Below are 24,302 nucleotides of genomic sequence, written 5' to 3' on the forward strand. Positions count from 1 at the left end.
TCAGGAATGGCTAGTAGGGTCACAGTGTAATCGACATCCCTCTTCCAGAGGCAGTAATTATGGTGATTTGGTTACTATTCCCAGAGTAAGAAGTGAAAAGGGAGAAGGGGGATACATGGAAGGCAGAATAGCAAGGTGTTAGTGAATAGCGTTCAGGTGTTTAGGGCCAGCTAGATATGGTAAGCTCTCACCAATCTTGGCAGCATGGCCCAAGGATGGAAACTGGCATTCTGTTTGAGCAAGATTTCTGGTTAACATCTAGTAACCTAGATCAGAGGTGTCAAATACAGGGACAGCTTCATCTGAACCAGAATAAAATACAATTGGAGAATATTTAATAATAAATAGAAATATAGGAGAACACAGACACGTTTTTTAAAGTCAATATACAGCCATAGGGATTCTTATGTATGATTTAGTGGCCCCCATTTCTATTTGAGTTTGACACCATTGCCTTAGAAGATTGTCTTAGGTTCCTTCCAGTTCTTAAATTTATGAACTATGATCCTGTGAGTAGGCTAAATGATAAAATGTTCACTCAGTTTGAACAATTACTCTGATTATATTTTGACAATTCTAATTTCAGGGAGTAGAGGATAGCTTTTAGAAACAGGAATTCTTATTTATCCTAGTACATGATTAGAAGAACCAGTGTTGACTATTAATCATTCAGTCAATCAACATTTATTAAGCACCTGCTTTGTGCCAGATACCATATTAATGGATACTTTTTGTTATTTTAAGCACAACCTCACTTTCTTAGTCAGCATTGGGATACTTTTGTAGGGATTTTGTTTTCTCCCAGTTAGACTTACTTTAAAAGAGGATTTCAGCTTGCATTGCTATCGAACACATTGCTAGGTCACTACCTTTGTTCCATATGCCTGGGTTTCAACTTTTCTGCTAAAATACTGTGGGAACATACCCAAGGCAATATTTTTAGATTCCACAGTATATAATGTGTCCCAAAAGTCTTAATTTTGGTTTTAAACTTGGATAACTTTAGAAGTATAAATGCTACGAATTAACAAAAAAAATCAATTGAAGGTTTCTGTAAATTTCTCTTATACTTTAGCTGTGTGAAGTTTTAATACATTTAAAATTTTAATTTTAACAAGATAAGGGGACCCTGTCATTATACATTGTGTGTGTGTGTGACACTTTCTAAGACCAGTGGATCAGGAGTGGAGTCACTCTACTCTTTTGATCTGTCTTTGTTAGACTTTGTGATATCATATCAAAACTCTTGTGTACGCATCAAGGCCTCATTATTGAATGATCTTAAGGTTAGTATTACAAATGCAGTCCTTTGAGTCACAGAACAGAGCTGATGAAGGTTTTTCCAAAGTTCAGAAATTGACTAGAGCATTGTACATAGCACAAGGTAGTGGCTGTGTTGAATTTTAATAAGAAATATCAGTATCTTAAAATTTTAAATAACCTTTCAAATTTTTTATAAGTTTGTAGCATTTATACTTTTCAAGTTAAAAGCTTAAAATTCTACCAAGAATTTGGGGACACCTTTAATATGTGTTTTATTCATTTGTCTTATGTGTTGTATCTGATTTTTCTGATCTTTTTTAATGAGTCATTTATTGTGAAGTTAAATAATTAAAAAATAAAACTTACACTTATAATCAATTAAACTTATCTCTTCAACTTTGGCATGACTTCTTTACTAGTTCTTTCTTGATTCCCTTCCATTTTCTGTCCTTTCATCTCAATAATTTTAATTTTTTTCTTTTTCATACTCATCCCTACATTGATGTTCTGATATGATTTTCCCCCACATTCTATTATTTTATAAGCTTTTCCATGTTCCTTAAAATCATACAATTTTGTTAATTCATTATACTGATTGAAAAAAGGCAAACTAATAATTATAAAATATAAATGGCCAATGGAATGTGTTCATAAATGAATTAAAAAGCAGAACTCAACGTGCCTCTTTTTAGAAGCAAATTTAATTCAGAAGGATCAAAATCAATTAAAAATAAAAGATGTCTTTAAAATTCAGCAAATACACCAGAATCAGGAGTTGTACTAATAATATTGGGCAGTCAAATTCAGAGCAGAAAGCAATAAATAAGAAGATTCTGTTTTCCTAAAAGGTGCTATTCAAAATGAAAGTATATCCATCTTGAATAAATAAAGGTGTGTGTGTGTGTGTGTGTGTGTGTGTACATACATACATATATGTGTACGTGTATACAATATGTCCAATAATTAGACAGTAAAATTCATAAAGGAAAGTTTAATAGCCTTGAAAGAACTGAAAAAAAGTAATAGTGATTGGTTTTATTATCCTTTATCAGCCTGTGACAATGTCAACTAAGAAGATAAATCACAGAGTTACAGTCTTAAACTAGACCACACACACACACACACACACACACACACACACACACACTCCTATGTGTATATGTATATTTATATCAAGAGAACTCAATGGGAAAACAAGTATTTATGGAAATTATTAAAAAAAATCTAATTGTATGCTAGGCCACATAGAAGGCACTCATAAATATAGACAGACATTTGTTTACACTGCGTTTAATTGCTTTGTAGTTGTTCAGTTATGTTTGACTCTTTATCACCAAGTGGCCCAAAGCATGCTAATGCCATTAATGGTTTTTCTTGGCAAAGATGTAGGTTTGGTTTGCCAATTTTTTCTCTAGTGGATTAAGACAAGTACACAGCAGTTAAGTGACTTGCCCAGTGTCACACAGCTAGTGTGTGCCGTTAGGTCGTCCTGTCCAGGCTTGGTGTCCTATCCACTGGGTCACCTAGCTACTTAATTGCGTTACTCTCTTATAAAATTCTCTTCCTACTTCTTTTTAATGGAGTCGAGATTATCTTTGCTTCTCAAAGGCTATACAGGTAGAGCCCTTAATCTGAAAGGTTCTGCCAAGCCAGGAAGTTTTTTTTTTTTTTTTATATTTTTTTTTTTTTATTTATTTTTAGTTTACCACACACGGTTCTACATAGTTTTGAGTTCCAGTTTTTCTCCCCTCCCTCCCCCCTCCCTCCCCAAGACGGCATGAAGTCTCATATAACTGTCATGTATAACTTCGCATTGAATTAATTTATGCTCTAGTCAAGTCGTGGAGAAGAATTTTGACCAATGGAATGAATCATGAGAAAGAAGAAACAGAACCAAAAAAAAAAAAAAAACCAAAAAAAAACCCCAAAACCAAAAACAAAAGAGAAGCAGAAAAGGCGAGCATGTAGTAGTGTGCCTCAGTCTGTATTCAAACTTCGCAGTTCTTTCTCTGAATGAAGATAGCATTCTCCATCGTGAGTCCCCTGGAGTTGTCCTTGCCCCTTTAGGTTGCTGAGAGAAGCGCAGTATGTCAGGGTTGGTCCTCACAGAATCCACATATCTGTGGCTGTGCACAACGTTCTCCTAAGCCAGGAAGTTTTTAAGTATGATACCAACAATAAACTTTGTCTAAAGTTCAAACCCTGCTTTAGCTAAAATCAGATAATCTCACCATCACCCTAACTAGACAATGATGAATTTTTAGGCCACAACAATTTTTGAAGACCTACATCCAAGATATAGAGGGATTAAGATCTTTATTAGTAGAGGGGGTGATCAAAGAAATTACCAGCCCTTGAGCAGAAGATTTTATGCTACTCTGTTGCATCACATTGCTATGTCAGTTTATTTAGTCTTTCTTCAAATGTTAGTCATTGTATATTTCTCTGGTTTTTTTTTTTCCAAATGATTAAAAAGAATTACATGTTCAGAGATATTTATGGTGTCATCTGTAATGTTGTTAAGATGTATTTCCAGTATTAAGATTATTGAGTCAGTGAGTATGATTATTTTTATTAATGTTACAGTATACTGCCAGAGTGTTGAATGGAAAGGTGCTACTAGCTCCCACTTCTAGCAGCAGTGTATGAATGGGCCTGTTTGTTCACAGCCAACAAATTTTGAACTAGAAAACGTTTTAGATGATATCTAGTTCTAATCCTCTTATTTTAAAGATGAGGATACTGAGGCCCTGGGAGGCTAAAAAAACTTGCCCTAGGTCAGCCATCTGCAGCATTATTTTGTTAATTTGGTTTGTGTTTTTGCTAAGTTGGTGGTTATGAGGTACATCCTAGCATAGGCCCATGGTACTGCCCATCTGGATTATTGAGATGGCCTCCTAATCAGGCTTCATATTTCTCAATCTTCCTCATTCCAAATGGTCTTTCATACTATTGCCAAATCATTTTTTCTTACGGAATTCATACAAGATGGCAATGTGAGAGGATCAAAAGCAGACTCCTCATGCATACCACAATAACCAACTACAGATACCTAATAGAAGAAAATTAAATTAAAATAGCAGTTCAAAGTGCCAATATAAACATTTTAAAAAATATGAAACTGCAGAACTGAATTAGCTCAAGTACCAAAAGCAACAGAGGGGTGTGTGTGTGTGTGTGTGTGTGTGTGTGTGTGTGTGTGTGTGTGTTTGTGTGTGTGTGTTTTGTAGGTGGGGGGACTGGAGGAGCATGTAAGATCTCAAGACAGTTCAGAAAATGTTTAAGTAATACATTCAAATAAAGTTAAAAATTTTGACTGATGGGCAAATCAGTGGACCAAACAAAAGAATAACTTGAATAAAGTTTTTTTTTAAAGAACTCTTAGGAAGAAATGAAGGTAGAATTAAAAGATATTAAGTGGGAGATGGTAAAGAAAAGTAGTAACCTGATGGAAATGATAACAAGAAATTAATTCATAGAATCAACCAATCACAAATTTACTATAGCAGAAAATGGAAAATACAAGCTCAAAAAACTCCACTAACTTTTCCCATTTACATTCAGGCTCAAGTGACAGACCTGGAGTAGGCATACAGGGGATAGATCATAATATAGTTCTCAGAGTGCTTAACATCTCAGAAAATTTAGAAACAAGCACACAAGCCAAAAGAATTTGGAAACCATAATCCAGGAAATCATCAAATGTATTTCTAGAACTGGCAAGAGCTGGTCAAGTACAAATGGAAAGGTTCCACAGGACAAAAAAGAACCTAATAGTTAATATCACCAACATTATGTAAATAAGGAAAAAATAGTATAAATTACCATGAAAAGTCTGGACTGTATTTACCAAGGAACAGTCTCCAGGATCCCGTTGGACTTTTCAAGTAGGAAAAGCAAAGATCAGAGAAGCTGAAACGTCTTGAGCTGGCTCTGAGCACAAAATTACCTCCCCAGCAAAATTCAGTATTATGTTTTATGGAGGTAGGAGGTGAATTTTTGAAAAGCATACTGGAAAATTTAAAGATGTATGTTTCAAGGAACTCTTCAAACATCAAATAAGCATCCTGGTCAGCACAATAAGTATTTTAAACATTTAGGAAAGGACTTCCCCCTCTCCCTTCCCCCCAAAAATAAGGCCCCTAAGACCACTGTATTGGGAAAGTCACTAAATGCCTCAGGGACTTTTCAGAGGAACCACAGTAAAACTCCAGACAGGGGAAACTGAGAGGTCTGGCTATGATCGTATGGTTTATTTTTTAATTTAAAAAAGTCAAAATTAAGCCTACATCATTATTTATATATTTAAGACAAGACATATTTCAGTTAGAAAGATTTTTAGTTTGAAACTAAAATTATTGTTTAAACTATTTATAATAAATAATGCATATGAAACGTTTGGTTTTTACAACGAAGGTGGGATGTTCTAATTTTGAAGCCCTCACTTTCTTTGTCACACTGCTTCTACATTCCATTATTAGCATATGAAAAACCCAATCAATACACATTTATTAAGCATGTATTATGTTACAGGCACTGTACTGTGTTGGACATAATCCATATCCTTTGGATGCTCATTCTAATGAGAGAGAGAGAGAGAGAGAGAGAGAGAGAGAGAGAGAGAGAGAGTATGTGTGTGTGTGTGTGTGTGTGTGTGTGTGTGTGTGTGTGTGTGTATGACATACACAAATCAAATACAAAATAATCTTTGAAGACAGAGAGGGACATCAGAGGACAGTAGATGCTGGGAGGAGGGGTAGGAAAGGCCTCTTGGTGGGCCTTGTGCTGAGTCTTGACTGAAATCAGTGATTCCCAGAGGCAGAGTTGGGGAGGCAGAGAACACTTCAAGCTTTCAGGAGAGCCAGCTCAAAGGGAGGAGAACATCTAGGATGCCCTTAGAGTTTGTGGAGAGGAATAATGTGTAAGGAGACTGGAAAGGAAAGAAGAGACCAGGCGGTTGAGAGCTTTACATATCCAATGGGAGTTTCTGTTTGATCCTTAAAGTAATAGGGAGCTGCTAAAGCTTGAAGCAACATGAGTGACAATGGATAACTGAAAGGATGGTGGCGCCTCATCAGTAATAGGGAAGTCTGGAAGAGGTGGTAAGTTTGAAGGGATGTCCATTCTTGTCAGTCTTTCCCTCTTCTTGTCTCTTGTCCTATATCACTAGTTTCCCATTAGCCATTGTAAAGCCATTTACATTCATGTAAACATCAAGTTCAAAACAACAAAGAGGTCCCAGACAAAAAGGTTCAACATACACCAAAATGTTTATAGAAGCATAATCACAATAAGCTAGGTAGCCATCAATAGGCAAATTGTTAGATATGAAGGTAATTGAATATTAATTCATAGTAAGAAAGGATGAACATTATGATTACAGAGTGGCATGGCAAGACTTGATGAAATGATCTTAAATGAAGTAAGCAAAAACATGAAAACAGTAAACAGAATGACTACCACAATATGAAGGAATAAAAAATAAAAATTAACAAATCAGTGCTATTTCATTATATTGACCAAGCTTGCAGTTGAAGCAGAGATGTGAAAATGGAGCTTCCTTCCTTTGCAGTGGCAAGGCACTCTGTCCTTCTTATAACTGTCAGGATTTCTACTTCTAGCCCTTGCCTCCACTTTGTCACCTTGGTCCAGTCAGGCTGCTCTTTGTATTGTTGTTTTCAATGCTGTTGCCACACCCTGATGTGACTCTTGGGGGTGGAGGGGTTAATGATTTTGAAGTCCAGATGTGGTAGCTCTACTGACCTTGATAGTGAAAAGTTACATACAGAGTAAATGGGAGGTCATTTTAGAAAGGGGAACGGGAAAGGGTTCCTGCAGAAAATGATATTTGAGCTCAGTCAGAGGGAGCTAGGGATTGTGAAAAGGGAGAGAATTCCAGGCATGGAGGCTAGCCAGGATAATGCATGGAGTTGGTAGATGGAGTTTCATGTGTCCTTCAAGGAAGAGCAAGTAGGCTTAGCCTAACTCAATCATAGCACATGTGTGTACACACACACACACACACACACACACACACACGTCAAGTGCGAGGAAACTATGAGGAAAAGAAGGGACCAGATTATAAAGAGCTTTAAATGCAAAACAGAAGAATTGCTGTTTGATGCTGGAAGTAATAAGGAGCCACTGGAGTTTATTGAGTAGGTCCAAAAGGTTTCTGCTGGGCAAGTAAAGAAAGTGTTGGCTAAGGTGGTTTTTAGAAAAGATAACAATGTAACTACATTAAAGCTAGGAACAGTTTCATTTTTGTATTCTCAGTACAAAGTAAATGTTTAATAAATATTTATTGGTTAATTTTTAGGTTCTTTTGCTCTCTTCCTAATAGCAGTTGATTTTTATTGGGTTAATTCAGTATGAAATTGTTGTAGTGGTCAATATCCTCTTCATTTCTCTCTCTCTCTTTCATTCAGTAAATTTAACAGTTTTTTTGCTGAGGCCATACCTGAAACGTTTTCAGAAAGGCATAGCCTCCCATAGCTTATACTCTGGTGATGTGACCTTTGAGAACCTAGGGTGACCTCCATACCATTTGATATATTGAAGTAGAACTGGATCGATACAAAGATAAAAGGATTTTGCACAGCATAAAGTAATATATGCAAAAATAAAATAATGACAGATGGGGAAAAATATTTTCAGTAAATATAACAGATAAGGTTTTGGCACCTAGATTCTAAAAGGAATTGATCCATGAACATGAGCTGTGGGGCTCACCAATGTTTTAGAGTGTAATATGACAGTATTTAAATTACAGTACCTATCTTGACCTTTGATCCTGGGATTCTGTTTCTAGGACTTGATCGTAAATATATCATAAAAACAAAAAAAAGACCTATCATTTTAAAAACATTCCAACCTTTTCTTTTTATAAGAGCCAAATAATTGGAAATGATTTATATGTCCAAAAAATTGGAGACTAGCAAATAAATTATAATTTATTAATATAATTGAATATCAAGTGCACAGGGAATTTTCAGAAGCTTTATCTAACATTTTTGTTCCTCATACACTTGGTGGTATGAAGTGATACAAAGCAAAATCAACAGAACCAGAATTGCATGTAGACCCTCTTGTCCTCATTGCAGCTTTTGACAGTGAGGTTTATTCACCCTCTTCTAGATTATTTCTCCTTTCTCCTGGTTCTGCTCCCATTTGTCTGATCCTCTCCTCAATCCCTTTTGCTAGCTCTTCCTCATGGTTGTCCCCTAAAAGTCTTAGGCCCTCTTTTCTCCCTCTATACCAGAGGTTCTAAATCTGAGGTCCATGGACCCCTTATGAGTTTGTGGATAGATTTCATGGAGTTCATGAATTTAAAAAATTTTTTAAAAACAGTTATTTTATTATAATTGATTTTCTTTGTAAACCTATGTATTTTACTTCATGCATTATAAAACATTATTCTGAAAAGAGGTAAATAAGGGATCCATGACACAAAAAATCCTCTGCACTATATTCTCTTACTTGGTGATCTCATCATCTGTCTTGGGCTAAATTATTTTTATGCAGATGGTTCTCACATCTATTTATCTAGCCTTTACCTCACTTTTAACTTCATCGTTCATCATCAGCTGCCTTTTGGACATCTCAGACCACATGTCCAAAACATAACTCATTATCTTTTTCCTCCAAACCCTCCCCTCTTCCCAACTTCCCTATTTTCTTCAAGGGTACCACCATCCTCTCAATCACCCAAGCTTACACCTACCCTTAAGACTCCTCTCTGGAACTCATTGCCCATATCCAATATGTTGCCAAGTCTTTTCTACCTTTACAACATTTCTCATATGTATATTTCTTCTCTCTAATCATACAGCCTCCACACTGGTACAGGCTCTTATCACCTTATGTTTGGATTGTTGCTGTGGCTTTCTGGTTGGGGTCTTACCCAAATTTCTCCCCACTTCGGTCCATCCATCTTCCACTCATCTGCCAAAGCAATTTTTCTAAGGCACAGGTCTGACCAATAAATTCCAGGGGCTCCCTGTTACCTCATGGGCTGGCTTTTAAATTCGTTCACAGTCTGGCCTTTTCCTTCCTTCCGTTTTTCTTACACTTTATAGTCCAATGACATTGGCATTCCTTATGTAAGATATGCTAGCTCTCAACCCTGCCTTTTCACTGGCTGTTCCCTATGCCTGAAAATTCTTTCTCTTCTCCCCCTCTTTGGCTTCTCTGAAGCCTCAGCTCAGAATCTCACCTTTTGCAAGAGACTTTTCCAGGTTTTCTTCTCCCCATCCTCTCATTGTCAGTGTCTTTCCATTTACACTGTATATATTTTATATGTACCTAATTTGCTTGTCTGTTGTTTTCCCTTTTTAGAGGGCACAGACTCTTGTTTTTGCCTTGGTTTGTTTCTCCATTGCTTCATATAGTACTTGGCACAATTGTTGTTTGACACATAGACTAAAGTGCTATTAAATTTTTTCAGACCAAGGAGACACAAACAAAAGCATTTTGAATTGTTTCTTGTTTGTTTCTAGCTTAAATGCTAAGGGTTGTATGATTTTATCTTTTTTTGAATATTTGGTTATTTGTTCTCATCGATGGTTTTTACATTTACAACATCTTAATATCTTATACGTTCATGTCATATTGCTTACTTCAGATATCTTAATTCATTCAAACTCTTCTCCTTGGCATTCATAATCCTTTACAGTCAGATTCCACCTCATCTCATATTCTCTGTCTCACACTGTATGCTTCAGCCCAATGCCATGATTGTTTGTCGCCGTGCCCCCCAGCCCCACCCCCACCTTGCCACACAAATCCACAAAGCATCCTCATACCTTTATGCCCATGATCAGTTCCTTATGCCTGCAGTGCTTGCCCTGCCTTTCTTAGATTATTAAATTCCTACTTGTCCTTTAAAGCTCAACTCAAATGCCAACTGCTCTGTGAAATCTTTCTCATCCCAAGTCTAATAATAATCGCCTTCAAATCTCATGTAGCAATTAGTTTTGTAAATTTGTAATGTATTTTTTATAAAATATTGTATATTGTAACTATTAGTTTTTATTTCCCTGCTATCCTTTAGGCTTTTTTGATGTCTTGTTTAAACTTTGTATCCTGCTACAGTGATCTGTACATAGTTGCTTAAAATGTTTGTTGTATGCGTCTCAGAAGTTTTGCTTTAACTTAGGGAGCTGAACATTTATTGAGTGATTATAATTTATCTTCTATTATAAATTGTTCATATCCTTTTATAAGAAGTGTGTTTCCCATGAACATTTGTGTCAATCCTTGTATATTGTCTGTGTTTAGTTGTTATCTGTTCTACTTGTTGCAAATACTAAAACTGTTGCTTTATTCTTATCTTGGTTACTCCTTGTTGCTGTTGCATAGAAATTTTAATGTAGATAAGTTTCTTCCCTGCTATTTCTTCAGTTTGAATATTAGGTAAAAATTTATCTCACATTTATATTTGAAAATCATTTGTACTATTACCTTCACCTAATATTTTGTAGTTGCCTTTTATGTGTATTATCCAGCAGAAAACTATTGTAGTTAGTATAGGGTGAGAATATAAATTATATTCTGACATCTCAAATTTCCCCAATATTTATTAAATAATGACTCCTTTCCCCAGTTTTATTTTCCATAGGCTTATCAAACACTAATCCTTTTGTGTGTATTTGGTCTATTCTTGGCTTCTTTCTGTTTCATTGGTTTGGTTTTCCCTTTTTCTGTTTTTTGTTGAGTACCTAATAATTCTGCTGGTCATGATTGATTTGTTTTAGCCTCAGTGAGCATATCTACTCTTACAAGATTTTTTTCCTCAAAGTGCTCCTCAATTTTCTTTCTTATTTTCCTTTCCCTATAAATTTCCTTTTATTTTTTATCAGATTCTGTTTTTTAAAAAAGTATATTCGTATTGATTTAAATCTCTAATTCTGAAAATATTTTCTTACATTGTTCTGACCCAATCTTGAACACCCAAAAGTGTTTTCGGTTATTTAGCTCTTCATTTATTTCTATAGACCCTGAATTCTTGTGGTTGGAATATTAAAATCTTTAAGGTATCTTTTTTGCTGTTAAATTCATCAGGAGAATTTTTCAACTGATGTAGTTCGTTTTTATTAATTATCTTTAAAAACTGAGAAGTTGCTGCTTTGGGATACCATGATGCAGCATGCTTGTATCCATATAAATAAAATTCACCTGGTAGATTTTGCTCTGGATGAACAAATCAGACTAGCATCTGATTTAAATAGTATTGTCTTTCCTTCATAATTTAGTTTTTGTTAAAGGTACCTCAGTGGCCATCTAATAAAACTTACACACAAAAAGAATTTTTACTATAACATAGGGAGGTTTGTTGAATTGTCTACTTTGAGCAGTTTGAATTTTTCTGTTTAGATTGTAAGCTCTATCAGAGCCAGCACCCTATTTTATATCTTTTTGAGTTCCTCAGAGCCTAGCACAGTTCCTTGAGCATAATAGGTGTTGAGTAAGTATTTGATTGTCATTACATAATAGGTTATTCTCTGTGCATTTTGTTGGGGGCATGAGTTTACTTGAATTTTTTGCTTTGTGTTCCCTACAGCCCCATTGACAAACCTTCAGATTCTCTCAGTATAGGGAATGGTGACAATTCCCAACAGGTAAGATTTTGGTCAAGTAGTATTTCCTTTTTCTGACATTGAGGAATGAGGTATATTCTACATGAATTAGTTTTCCATATATTTGAACTTTTTCACTTATAGCCCTAAAAGTTTACTTAACTATTTTTTTATGAAATTATTTTTAAAATGTATCTTATATTTACTTGCCACCTTAAAACAGAATGTAGGAAATATAATTGCTTTTCTTGACAAATCAGTGCCATCTTTTTAACAGCCATTATTATATTATACTTTGATATTATCATATCCTCAGTAACTATTGAGGTATGTAAGACTCTAGTTATTTGAGTTATTGTCTTTTTTTTTAAGTTTTTCCCTTTCTGATAATGCCTGAGACTCTAAACAATTCTCTGCCACTTGCTAATTGGCTCTTTCCTAATTGCTATAAGTTGTGGGGCTGTGTGTGGGGGGTGGGGCGGGGATGACCAAAGCCATCTTGTTAGAATTGTGCCCAATTTTAAATTTGATTTATTTCTTGAGGATTTCTTCACTGTGTAAATTTCATGAGCATGGTTTTTTTTTTTTGGCATCTGCTTTGACTGCTTAGAGGCATTTTTTGTGTATCTTTTTTTTTTTCCCAGTGGTCTAGATATGTTCTTATGTGACTTCTGTGTGAGGCATTCTGTCTGTCTGTTGTCTACCTAATCTCTTATATTAGGTTAATAATTTGTAAGTAATCACTTATTTAAAATGATTGACAGTGGCTATTTTCAAGTATATGTTCACATGAAAAATGATTAACATAGGCAGCTTGGACTCAGTGGATGGGTCAGTGGACCTAGAGTCGAGAAGACCTGAATTCAAATCCAGCCCCAGTCACTTCCTAGCTGTGTGACTCTAGGCAAGTCACTTAATCTGTTTGCCCCAGTTTCCTCATCTTTAAAACGAGGATAATAACAGCATTTACCACCACAATATTGTTGTGAGAATCAAATAATATAATATTTGTAAAGGGCTCAGAGCAGTAACTGGCACATAGTAGGTACTATATAAAATTCTATTCTCCCCCCGCCCCCATTTACTCTTACATCTGTTATATGTGAGTTAAAAGATTCACTTTTCTTCATTTTTTTTTTCCTGTTTAGATATCTAACAGTGATACACCATCACCACCTCCTGGTTTATCAAAACCTAATCCAGTCATCCCCATCAGTTCATCCAATCACAGTGCAAGGTCCCCTTTTGAAGGGGCGGTAACAGAGTCACAGTCACTATTCTCGGACAACTTCCGGCACCCCAACCCTATCCCTAGCGGGCTGCCCCCTTTCCCCAGCTCCCCACAGACTTCTAATGACTGGCCAACAGCACCAGAACCACAGAGCCTCTTCACATCAGGTAGGAATGCTTGAGTCTCCTGGCATTGTAGCATCATGAAACCCTTGAGTGTATAGACTTGATCCCTTTTTTTTTAACTAGAAATTTTAGTTTAAGTCTTTAAAGACTTTGAAACCAAAAGAATTGTTAAAATACTGCAAACACTTATTTTTAAAATCAAAATTCAATTTCTGTAGTGTTGCTTTAGCTTTTGTTTCTGTAGTACAGAGGTAAATGGTTTAGGACTAGACATTAAATGTGGCATTCTCCAGTTATACTGATTTTTATGTTCACTTCAGATCATTTCTCTATGGAAAGATTGCATAAAATAAAATGTCGGTAGCATTCATGCAAATCCATAGGGCATGCCATTTAAGCACAAATAGAAAGTAATGTAAGCTGACATCATGATTATTAAATTATGTACCTATATCCCTTGCATTGTATATACCATGCATCAAAATGTTTTCACCCTGTTGTCTTCACCAGCGGTTAACTTCATTTAGTCCTTTCCTTATAAATTGAGAGGGATGGGAGGGGAAAATGGAGGGGTAATATTGATTATTTGCTATGAGTTCATTTCAGTAGCCTGTTCTGACTTTTGATTATGAAGGGCAGTGATTAAGATGTGAATGCTTTTTCTTTACTCAGTTCTACAGCAAAATTATCCTTTTGTTATACTTCCATTATTGAATTAAGTATTAAAAGCATAAAATGTCTACATGTGAGTAAAGCTCTCATATAAGCACATGATATCGGAATATTTAGTTTTTATCTCTTGGTCTATTATATTTGGGCAGCTAGGTGGTAGAGAAGATAGAATGCTGGGCCTGGAGTCAGGAAGGCTCATCTTTGTGAGTTCAAAACTGTCCTTAGATACTTACTGTGTGACCCTGAGCAAGTCGTTTAATCCTGTTTGCCTCAGTTTCCTCATCTGTAAAATGAGCTAGAGAAGGAAATGGCAAAACCACTCTAGTATCTTTTCCGAGAAAACCCCAAATGGGGTCACAAAGAGTCAGACATGACTAAACAGTAACAACATATTATATTTGACAAGTTTCTTACACAGGCCCACGTACATACTACTCCAGAGGAAATTAAAGTATGGATTTATGTACATTATATTATTAACTATAATTTTTCCCTCCTGACAGAAACAATCCCAGTGTCATCCTCTACAGACTGGCAAGCAGCATTTGGCTTTGGTTCCTCTAAACAGCAAGAGGATGACTTGGGGTTTGACCCCTTTGACATCACTCGCAAAGCCTTAGCAGACCTGATTGAGAAGGAACTGTCAGTCCAAGATCAACCTTCCCTTTCGCCCACATCTCTTCAGAACCCTTCCTCACACACTACCACCGCCAAAGGGCCAGGCCCTGGATTTCTGCATCCTGCCGCACCCACAAATGCCAACTCTCTCGGTAGCACCTTTTCAGTCTTGCCACAGAGGTTCCCTCAGTTTCAACAACACCGGGCGGTTTACAATTCATTCAGTTTTCCAGGCCAGGCAGCCCGCTATCCTTGGATGGCCTTTCCACGAAATAGCATCATGCACTTGAACCACACAGCAAGCCCCACCTCAAATAGTAATTTCTTGGACTTGAATCTCCCGCCACAACACAGCACAGGTCTGGGAGGGATCCCTATAGCAGGTAGGTTCATTTGAAGCCTCCATGAATTTGCAAATGACTCACGCCTTCAGGTTCTTGGGTGAAGAGGGAGGGAATAATCAATTACTAGAACTAAATTTCCTGAGAATTTCTGTGGAAATACTTATTATTTTTAAAGTCTTTTTAGTAATCTTGAAAAGGTTTAATTGGACGTTCTGCCTTGTAACATTGAGCTTTATAAGGATGGTGGAGTATTATAATCTTTATTACTTTGAACAATTCTATTGCATATCGGGTAGTTTTTAGTTTTTGTACAGCTATCTTGCCAGGTTTGGGTTTCCTACATATATATAAAAAGAAAAAAGATTCTGGAATTATGATACTATAGAGTTGAGTATAAAGTACGGGTGCTGATTTTACTTTCTTAAAAACTTGTGCTAAAATGTTTAATGATGGTAATTAGTGAGAGCACGAGGGATGGAGCTTTGTCAACAACTTTGGGTAGATTGTTTACAGTGATATATACAAACATATATCAAACTTCTGCTGCATATTAATAAAGTACTTCATGTTTCGTGAACTTCTGAGTATTAATGTTCCACAGATACTTTATATATGTGCAAATATATATATATATATATATATATATATATATATATATATATATATATATATATATATACTTTATATATGTGCAAAAAATTCTAGTGTGCAAGGGAAAAATTGATCTGGTCAAGATGTTTGAACATTTAGTGTTCCAAGATTTTCCTAATAGGAGAATATTTTATGCTCCTCTAAGTTTGATATCAAACTGGATCTTGGTCCAATACTGCTGTCTTTAACAGACTCATTTATAGATTATGGAAAATCACTTGGAACATTTTAAATTCCCTGCCTTTTGGTTTTAAAGTATTCATGTTGTTTTTAATAGTGTTCTTTAGTTGGGTTCTAGAGTTGCTTTCACATGAAGGCTTTCCTCCCTTGGATTTCTCAGATGATATATTACTTTTCTACATGATTTTTCTAAGAGTCTTTAAGATTTTCCACATCATAATGACAACAGTGTACTATTTAGCTCTGAAGATGAGTGTGTTGCTGCTGACATGCCATCACTAGGACATGTACATTAATTTTTTTTAGAAGTAATGTATTTATGATGATCATTTCAAGTACTCTTGCATGGTTCTCCTAATGAACAATAAAAGATACAGGACAACTAACTGAGAGTGGAAGGTACAGTCTATAGCTGTGCTAAGAGGTTAACTGACTGGAATGGGACTGTACCCAATAGTGCCTTCTGTGTAGTAAACATTTCTCTTAATTTAATTATAGCAGTAGTTGGTGCCATATAATTTTTTTAAAATTATATTTCCACACATGTGGTATATAAAAGGAAAACTAACAAAATTTATTGAGCTCCTACTGTATAGCCATCATTCTGCTAAGATTTGTTGGGAATATAAACTACAACAGCATGGCGTAGTGGTCTTCGAGTCAGAAACTCTATGACCCTGACCAAGTCATTTAACCTACGTTTTTGTTTTTTTATGTACCAGTTGAGGATAATAATGTTTAGTTTATCTACATCACAGGGTTGTGAGGAAAATACTTAGACTTTAGTTATTGTTATTGATTGTAATATCCTTTGAGGTAGAAATGACAGTTATTTGAGAGGCTGAAAGAAACCTGAAAAATTGTGATAATCCGTATACCATTCGTAAGTGTGTAATAGGAATCTAGAAAAGGGAAAGGTCATCCTAGTGTATAGTAGCTAGAGAAGATTTCAGTGAGATCTTGATCTTGAAAGATAAGACTTGTAAATAAATAGATGTGAAAAGAGAAGGTATCATACATGAAGAATTAAATGAAGAGAATGACAGTCGTATTCAAGAGATAATGAGTGGATGTGTCTGCTTCCTGTTCTTCCACATATCCTTCTTTTCTAGTCTGCCTAAGTAGGGTAGGACAATATTATGGAAGACTTTGAAGGCAGGCAGAGGAGTATGGACTAAATGTAATACAGGACCTCAGCAGAGCTATAATAATCAGCTTTTTCACTTTGTGTTTTTACTTTTGCTTGCTACATAACTGCCTTTGCTTGACTAGTTTACACTAACCCTTGTCACAAAAGAATAGGATCGTTGATTAATGAGTTCCATAGTTGTACCTATTAAGTGATTTGGAGTCTTCATTTAGCATAGGCATCGTATGAAGCACTTTGCCCCCTCCTAGCTAAATTAGTTATTCTGTGAAAATGTTTGTTTATATAATTAATATATGTAGGTTATTTTGTGTTAACAGATAGGAAAAAAACCCCAACTTCAGAAATCCAAAGGCAACTCACCAGTTCCTGTAATTTCTCAGACCAATGTTCTAAGTCACTGATGTTCTGATGTTCTTTTCGCCCATCTCCAAGGGAGGCATGATGTTATTTTATTTTTTAAATGTCCTAAAACATTCAAGTTTTTTTCAACTGATTGAACATGCTCACTTGGCATGTAGAGTGTGTTTCATGCTAGGCTGTGAATAACTCTTAAATAATTTTTCCCATTAAAATCTATTTTTATTAAAATGCTAAAATCTAGAATAAATTTTATAATACTGAAGTATTTGAGGTTTGTTTTGTGGATTGTCTGACCAAAGGACTATCATGACCCTTACGCCCCGGGAATAGTATGTTTTGGTTTACCTAAACTGTTATACCCCTGTTAAATGTTTATCCTAACAAGCCTCTATCTAGATTTCTGTTTGGGGTGGTATTGCCCCGCTGCCAAAGAGAAGCTGTAAAGAATGGATAATGGACGTGTTTTTGTGTGTTTTCTTTACGTGAAAAAAAAAATGGCTTATGTTCTTCTTATTTTCTGTTTATAAAATGGGCAGGTTGTCTAGGTTATGTTGAAGAACCCTTCTGGTTCTATAAGGGTTTATGATTCTGTGTTGAGTTACTTTGCTAGTGTCTTGGTGTTTTTTCTTATTTTCACTTGAGCCATGGAAGCAGTGTTATTGACTGATAGGAATTGAGTTTGAATAAGATTGTAAGATCCTTGAGGGTAGAAACAGTTTCAAGCATTTATCTTTGGAATTTTCTACAGGAATCAGCAAAGTGCCTTGTTCAGATAAGGATACTCAAATACATGAATAAATAGAAATTCACTAGAAGTAATTTAGATGTTTCAATATGCTTTATTATTATTATTACATACTACTTAGAATAACATAGATATTTGCAACTGTCAGCCTGCATAATTTGCTAGATACTGTATAGAATATTTATTCTGTGGAGTTGTATGGAATATAACATGGTTTCCCCCCTCCAAGAATATTCATTCAAAGTGACCTAACGTGTCACACATACATATATCACCACGCCAATGTATTTATCATTTGTTAAAGTTTAAAATGCTGAACTAAAAATGAAGCAAAAGTGAGACTTTTAAAAGGATGCCATGGAGAGAGCAGTTTCTGGATAGAGCTTTGATACAAATAACAGTTTTTTTAATTCCAGCTGAAAATACTTTGAAGTTTTGATTTGTCTTCTTTCCTTAATTAAAGTGAAGATATCTCAGTCATTCAGTAAACATTTATTAATCAATTACTATATGCCAGGCACTGTGCCAAGCACTAGAGAAAGGCAAAAGACAGTGTCTGCTCTCAAGGAGTTCACAGTCTAAGGGGAGAGACATTATGTAAACAGTTATGTGCAAACTACATACAGGATAAAATGGAAATAATCAACAGAAAGAAGGCATTAGAAATAAGGGATATCAGAAAAGGCTCCCTATAGAAGGTGAGATTTTAGCTGGGACTTGAAGGAAGCTAGGGAAACCAAGAGGTAGAGATGAGCATTCCAGTCATGGGAGAAAGATGGTGAAAATGCCGGGAGTTGAAATTGGTAAAAACTGATTTGCCTTGGCAACAGATTGGATATTGGGTGGGCAGGATTGAGAGTAATTGAGGAGTCGAGGGGAACACCTAGATTGCAAGCCCAGGTGACTGGGAGAATGGTGGTACCTTCAACAGTAATAGGGGAGTTAGGAAGAGGAGAGGATTAAGGGAGACAGGGAGGGAAAGGAGGGAATAAGCACACAGTGAGCTATGTGTCAAGCCCTGTGCTAAGTGCTTTACAAATATTAACTCATTTGATCCTCAAAAAAACCCCTATGGGGCTAAATAAATAAATAAATTCTATTATTATCCCCATCTAACAAGTTGAAGGAACTGAGGCAGGCAGAGGTTAAGTGACTTGCTTAGGATCACACAGCTATCAAGTATGTGAGGCTGAATTTGAACTCTAATCTTCCTGAGTTCAGGCTCAGTGCACTGTGTACTGCACCACCTAGCAGCACATTGAGTTTAAGCTGTTTGATGAACACCCAGTTCAAGATGTCCAGTAGGCAGTAGTCTGTGTGAGACCAGATGTCAACAGAGATGTTAGGACTAGATAAGTAGGTAGATGTGAGCATCATCATGAATCCATGGAGCTAATGAGATCACCAAGTGGGATATTCTAGGAATAGAGAAGCAGCCCAGGACAGAGCCCTGTGGTGTACCCCTGGTTAGTGGGAGTGGCCTGGATGAAGATCCAGCAAAGTAGACTGAGAAGGTGCAGACAAGTGGGAAGAGAATCAGGAGAGTAGCGTCATGAAAACCTAGGGATAAGGCAGTGTCTAGAGGGAGGGGGTCATGCCAGTCAGAGCTATAGAGAGGTCAACAATGACGAGGATTTCAAAAAGGCCCTTAGATTTGGTAATTAGGAGATAGTTACTTTGGAAGGAGCAGTGGAATAGTGAAGTCACAAGCCAGACAATAGAGAGTTAGAAGGTGAGACAAAAGGAATACTTTGGCAGTGTTTTTCTTAGGTTACATATGTTGCATTTTTAGTTTAGTAGGGATCTTTTGTTTTCAGGAAATGCTGGACAAATTTTTCTAAACAAGTTATTAGAAGGGATTTAGCAGATGTAACATACCTAAGATTTTAAAAACAGAAGTGTTCTTATTCTTAGAAAGTTGGGTTACTCTTCGCAAATGCAATTCCATTCAGTTTTTAAAATGGACTTTGCTTTCCTTTATATCTGAAGAAGACATTCAACCAAATTCTGTAGGGCATATGCTTTAAAGTGTGGTCATAGATTTTCATTTTTCTTTCCACATGCTCTTGTATTTCTATGCTCAGCTTGTACTTGTGAGGCACCTGGAGGAAATTTAGTGATAGAGCCTCCTGGACCAGTGTTTAGGGCCTGGCTCTGCTCCTTACCTCCTTTGTGACCATGTGCAATTCATTTCACCTTTTGGGGCCTCAGTTTTTCCATCTGTAAACTGAAGAGTTTGGGATCCATAGTTTGCCCAACAGAAACCAAGGCATGTGTTGTTCTGAGAATTAAAATAATTTTTTTCTTTATTGTTGCATCATCTACAGTGTACACTTGTTGTATATTTGTGTGTGTGATGAATAAAATCTATAAAAGTTTATTTTAAATATTCTATTTTTGCCAAAAGTAGGCACTATAGAAAGTGTGAGTTTTATTTCACCAATGAATTTCTTTGAAATTCTAGTTGGAAGGACAATTCTATTAGAGTCTTATCTGTTGAATTAGGGTAAGGTTATTTGATAATTTAATATTATGTAGATTCACATGTGAAATAAGTAATTGACAATAAAAAAATTTGTATATTATAATTAAGAGAACTGAGCATGTGTGACCTAGAAGAACTTAAATAAATTTCAGTGAAGTTGAATCTTCTCCTTCATAGCATTTTACTATTGTCTTAGTGTTTTTAAGGGTAAAAAAATCAATCTTCTTTAATAGTAAATATATTTGCATTAATTCATAAAAATTATTTTTTAAATATTTGCAATATTTCAGGATCCTTTTGGCTATGGACTTTTTCTTACCTTCTGTAAACCTCACTTCAGGTTTTTTAACCTAATATTTCTTAATGGTTTTTGTTTGTTTATTTTTTAGTGTTTAAGCTTTTATAAGGATAGCTTTTGTTTTCCTTTTTCTGGATATAAAATATCAAGCCTTGAGGATGGGATACCTTTCATATAACATAGTATATATTAAGATTCAAAAGTATATAAAGTTATAACTACTTTTTAAATATTTTGTAAGATTTTTTTAAATCCATGCCTTATTTTACACTAAATTCCTGATGTTAAGCATGGATAGGCATAATTTTAAAAATAGGCTTAACAGATCTAGACACCTCTGGCTAGACTATGACTAATTTTTCCAAAGGAGAAGAAGACATGAACCCTTCAACCATGCCACTATCAACCTCTTCCCTCTCACTAGGACATTGCCTACAAGCTTTGAAACTACTGTTGCCTGACAGCAGAAAAGAAGAGTTTAATAGGGTTTGCGGTGTTTGCATGGACCTTTGGATTTTTTGCATGACTCTTTTTTATTTTTATTTTTCCTTTTTTCAAAACTTATTTTATATTTTTATTGATATTTTTTGTTCTTATGTTACATTCATTTCTGAATATATCCTTTCCAGCAAACTGTCCCTTAGAACAAAGAATTTAAAAAGAGGAAAAAAAAAAGCTGTTCAGCAAAACTAACCAACACATTGACTGTGTTTGACAGCAGATGCAGCATTCCACACTCATATTCCCCCAGTATCAGCAATGAAGGAGAGGGAGGTACATTTTCTCAACTTTCCTCTGTGGCTAAGCTTGATTATTATAATTAGACAGCATTTAGCTTGAATATTTTTGTTTTGTGTTTACTTTGTTGTAATCCACATGTATATATTGTTTTCCATATTTTCATTATTCTTCTCTGCATTGGTTCATGTAAGTCTTCCCATGCTTTTCTATATTCATCACAGCGTTCATTTCTTAGAGTGCCATAATATTTCATTATTTCATATACTATACTTTGTTTAATCATTCCACAGTTGATGGCTACCTACTTTGTTTCTAGTTCTTCAGTACCATGAGAAATATTGCAATGAATATTTTGGTATATAGAAGACCCTTTCTGTCTTTGATAGGGTATATACCTACCTAGCAGTAGGATCGCTGGTGCAAAGCATATGGATGTTTTAATTGTTTTTTTCCCTCTGTAATTCCAAATCGCTTTCTAGAATGATTGAATCATATCAAAACTACTAGCAGTGGCTTAATTAGTGTACCTCTCTATCATTAGTGTATTAGGGTGACTATGCTTATCTTTCTTTAGCATAATTCCTTATTGATATTGCATTTAATATGTACCTCTTAAGGGATTTCTTGTCTTTTTGTGTGATGAATAAAACCTACAAAAATTTTATTCTTAAAGTCCCATTACATTAGTATCTCAAAAGTAAGTAAACATCAAAATAATCAAAGTATGAACTTTATTTCATACCACTGCTTCCTGCAACTCATATGTTATCTTCTGGGTGCTAAAATATTTTTCCATTAGGCCTTTAGCAGAGGTTAGTCATAATTTTGTTTTTGCCGATGAGTGTTATTATTTGACTCTGGCAAATAAATTTGTAGTACTTTGTTGGAATATGGTTTAGATAGATCGCTCTAGTTCCTAGGAGCACATTAGGATGGTAATAACTGCCTATTTACTGATTTCCAAAAGTAGGAATATGGAATATGAAAATTTTAAGATCCTCAGAAAGCAGAATTCATATGGTATTAGAATTCATTGTTTTTGGTTATATTTTTAAGTCCATAACTTTTTCGTTGCTGCATTCTTAAAACCTTTTTCTGTTTTACACATTTTGGAAAAAATTTTCAGCAATGTAGAAGATCAAGAAGCTACTTTTAAGATTCAAGATACCTTTTTAGTATTCTTTAAAAGTATGCATTCCCTAATCTTATTCCTGGTGTATGAGGTAGTATCTCTACAATGACTCTTCAATCTTTATACAATGTGGTTATATGACTGTAGTAAAGATTATTGGACAAAGATAATGAAAGTAAGCTGGAAATGTTCAGACTGGGATTAATTGCACAGAGTAAAGAATGTAGGTATGTTTTTGCATAAGACTAAGGACTGCTTAAAGAACAAGTAGTTTTAGAGCCCATATTGAAAGTAAATTGGATTTAATTCTAATTAGTGGGCAGAAGTTGGTGTTACTATGGATAGATCACTGTGTCATAGTGACTACAGTGTGATTAAATTCAACAAAGTAATCATACTGTTGTTCAGGTGATAAAAATGGAATTATGACTATAAAGTGTTCACATTTCATTACTTTGAATTGTTAAATGCCTGTTGAAGTCAGAGAGACTTTATGAAGCCTAGGGATTGGTTTTCAAAAGCTTTTGAGGACAATAAAGCACTTTACCTTCATTTTAAATTCGGCCTTGAAAGGTGGAGCCCTATAGAAATAAAAGAGTACCTAGGTACTTTGTTAAATTTATTCTTTACTGCTTAATCTAATTCTAGTTTCTCTGTCACTCCTTCTGTCTTCTCCTTCCTTCCCTTCTTCTCCTTGTCACCTTCTTTTCTCCTTTCTTTCTTCCTCTCTCCTCCCCCTTTCTCCTTTATCTCCCTTTCCCTCCCTCCTTCCCTCTTTTCTCTCTCCACAAACGTGTTTTCTTTCACTTACAATGCTAATAAAAACATTGGGCTTTATAAGCAGATTCCTTCTAGTAGTATTTGCTACTTTTCAGTGTTCTGCTGCTACTGGCAACAGTCTGAGTCTTTTAATGGGCGAGCTTCTTCACACAGCTGATAGTTTGTCATCAACTCTCATTTGTTAGTGTTTCTGGATCAGGTAGTTATGGTGTGTATTCTACCCAGCCACTGTTACTTGCTTTTGGGGAGGCTTGGGGGGTGGCAATTGGAGTTAAGTGACTTGCCCAGGGTCACACAGTGCACTGCCTGAGGCTGGATTTGAACTCAAGTCCTCCTAACTTCAGGGCCAGTGCTCTATCCATTGTGCCACCTTGCTGCCACCTCTGCTTTCCTTTTTTAAAATAATCCCTTTTTCTTTTCACAGAATAAGGAAGTGAAAGATCAAGTTTTATAATCATCACTAACATTCCTGATTACTCAAAAACCTTTCCTTCCCATCCCCTTGCTTCCAAAAATCATAAAAAGATTTCTGATAGGTATTCTTCTTATTCTTCACTCTTCTTAAGCCCAAAAGGGACATTTTTAAAATGTATTTGAGCAAAAACATTTTATCCCCACTTGTACAACGGTTTCTTCAGAAACCCAGCAGATCAGTTTTAGATCAAATTGAAATAAATACTGCTTTAAGATAGAACTCATTATCACTAAATGACAATGTAATACATAAGTAGATGCACAGTTGTTTTTGGAAGACAAATCCACAGTGAATTATTAAAGGGAGCTAGATGTATTTGAGAAAGCTCAATTTTGTTCACCTTCACTGGTGAAGAAGCATATCCTCTTCCCACAAAGCATCATTTTCACACCTATTATTGGGCCAGACAGTCTGAACCAGCATGGCATTTTGTATGTTGTGTATTTACCTCTTTGTCATCAAGATTCTTCCATCA

General features: G+C 35.5%; 1 protein-coding gene across 2 annotated transcripts in view; it reads left to right on the forward strand.

The window, feature by feature from the left end:
- The window catches only part of CNOT4 (CCR4-NOT transcription complex subunit 4), a 186,213-nt gene that overhangs the window by 139,003 nt on the left and 22,908 nt on the right, over positions 1–24,302 (forward strand). For both annotated transcript variants that reach the window (XM_036759202.1, XM_036759201.1), the window contains exons 8-10: positions 11,825–11,882; positions 12,989–13,238; positions 14,372–14,869. In XM_036759202.1, the coding sequence (XP_036615097.1) occupies positions 11,825–11,882; positions 12,989–13,238; positions 14,372–14,869 (806 nt within the window). The remainder of the gene's footprint in view (positions 1–11,824; positions 11,883–12,988; positions 13,239–14,371; positions 14,870–24,302) is intronic.

Source organism: Trichosurus vulpecula, chromosome 5 (assembly GCF_011100635.1).
Source record: "Trichosurus vulpecula isolate mTriVul1 chromosome 5, mTriVul1.pri, whole genome shotgun sequence".
Taxonomy (NCBI): Eukaryota; Metazoa; Chordata; class Mammalia; order Diprotodontia; family Phalangeridae; genus Trichosurus; species Trichosurus vulpecula.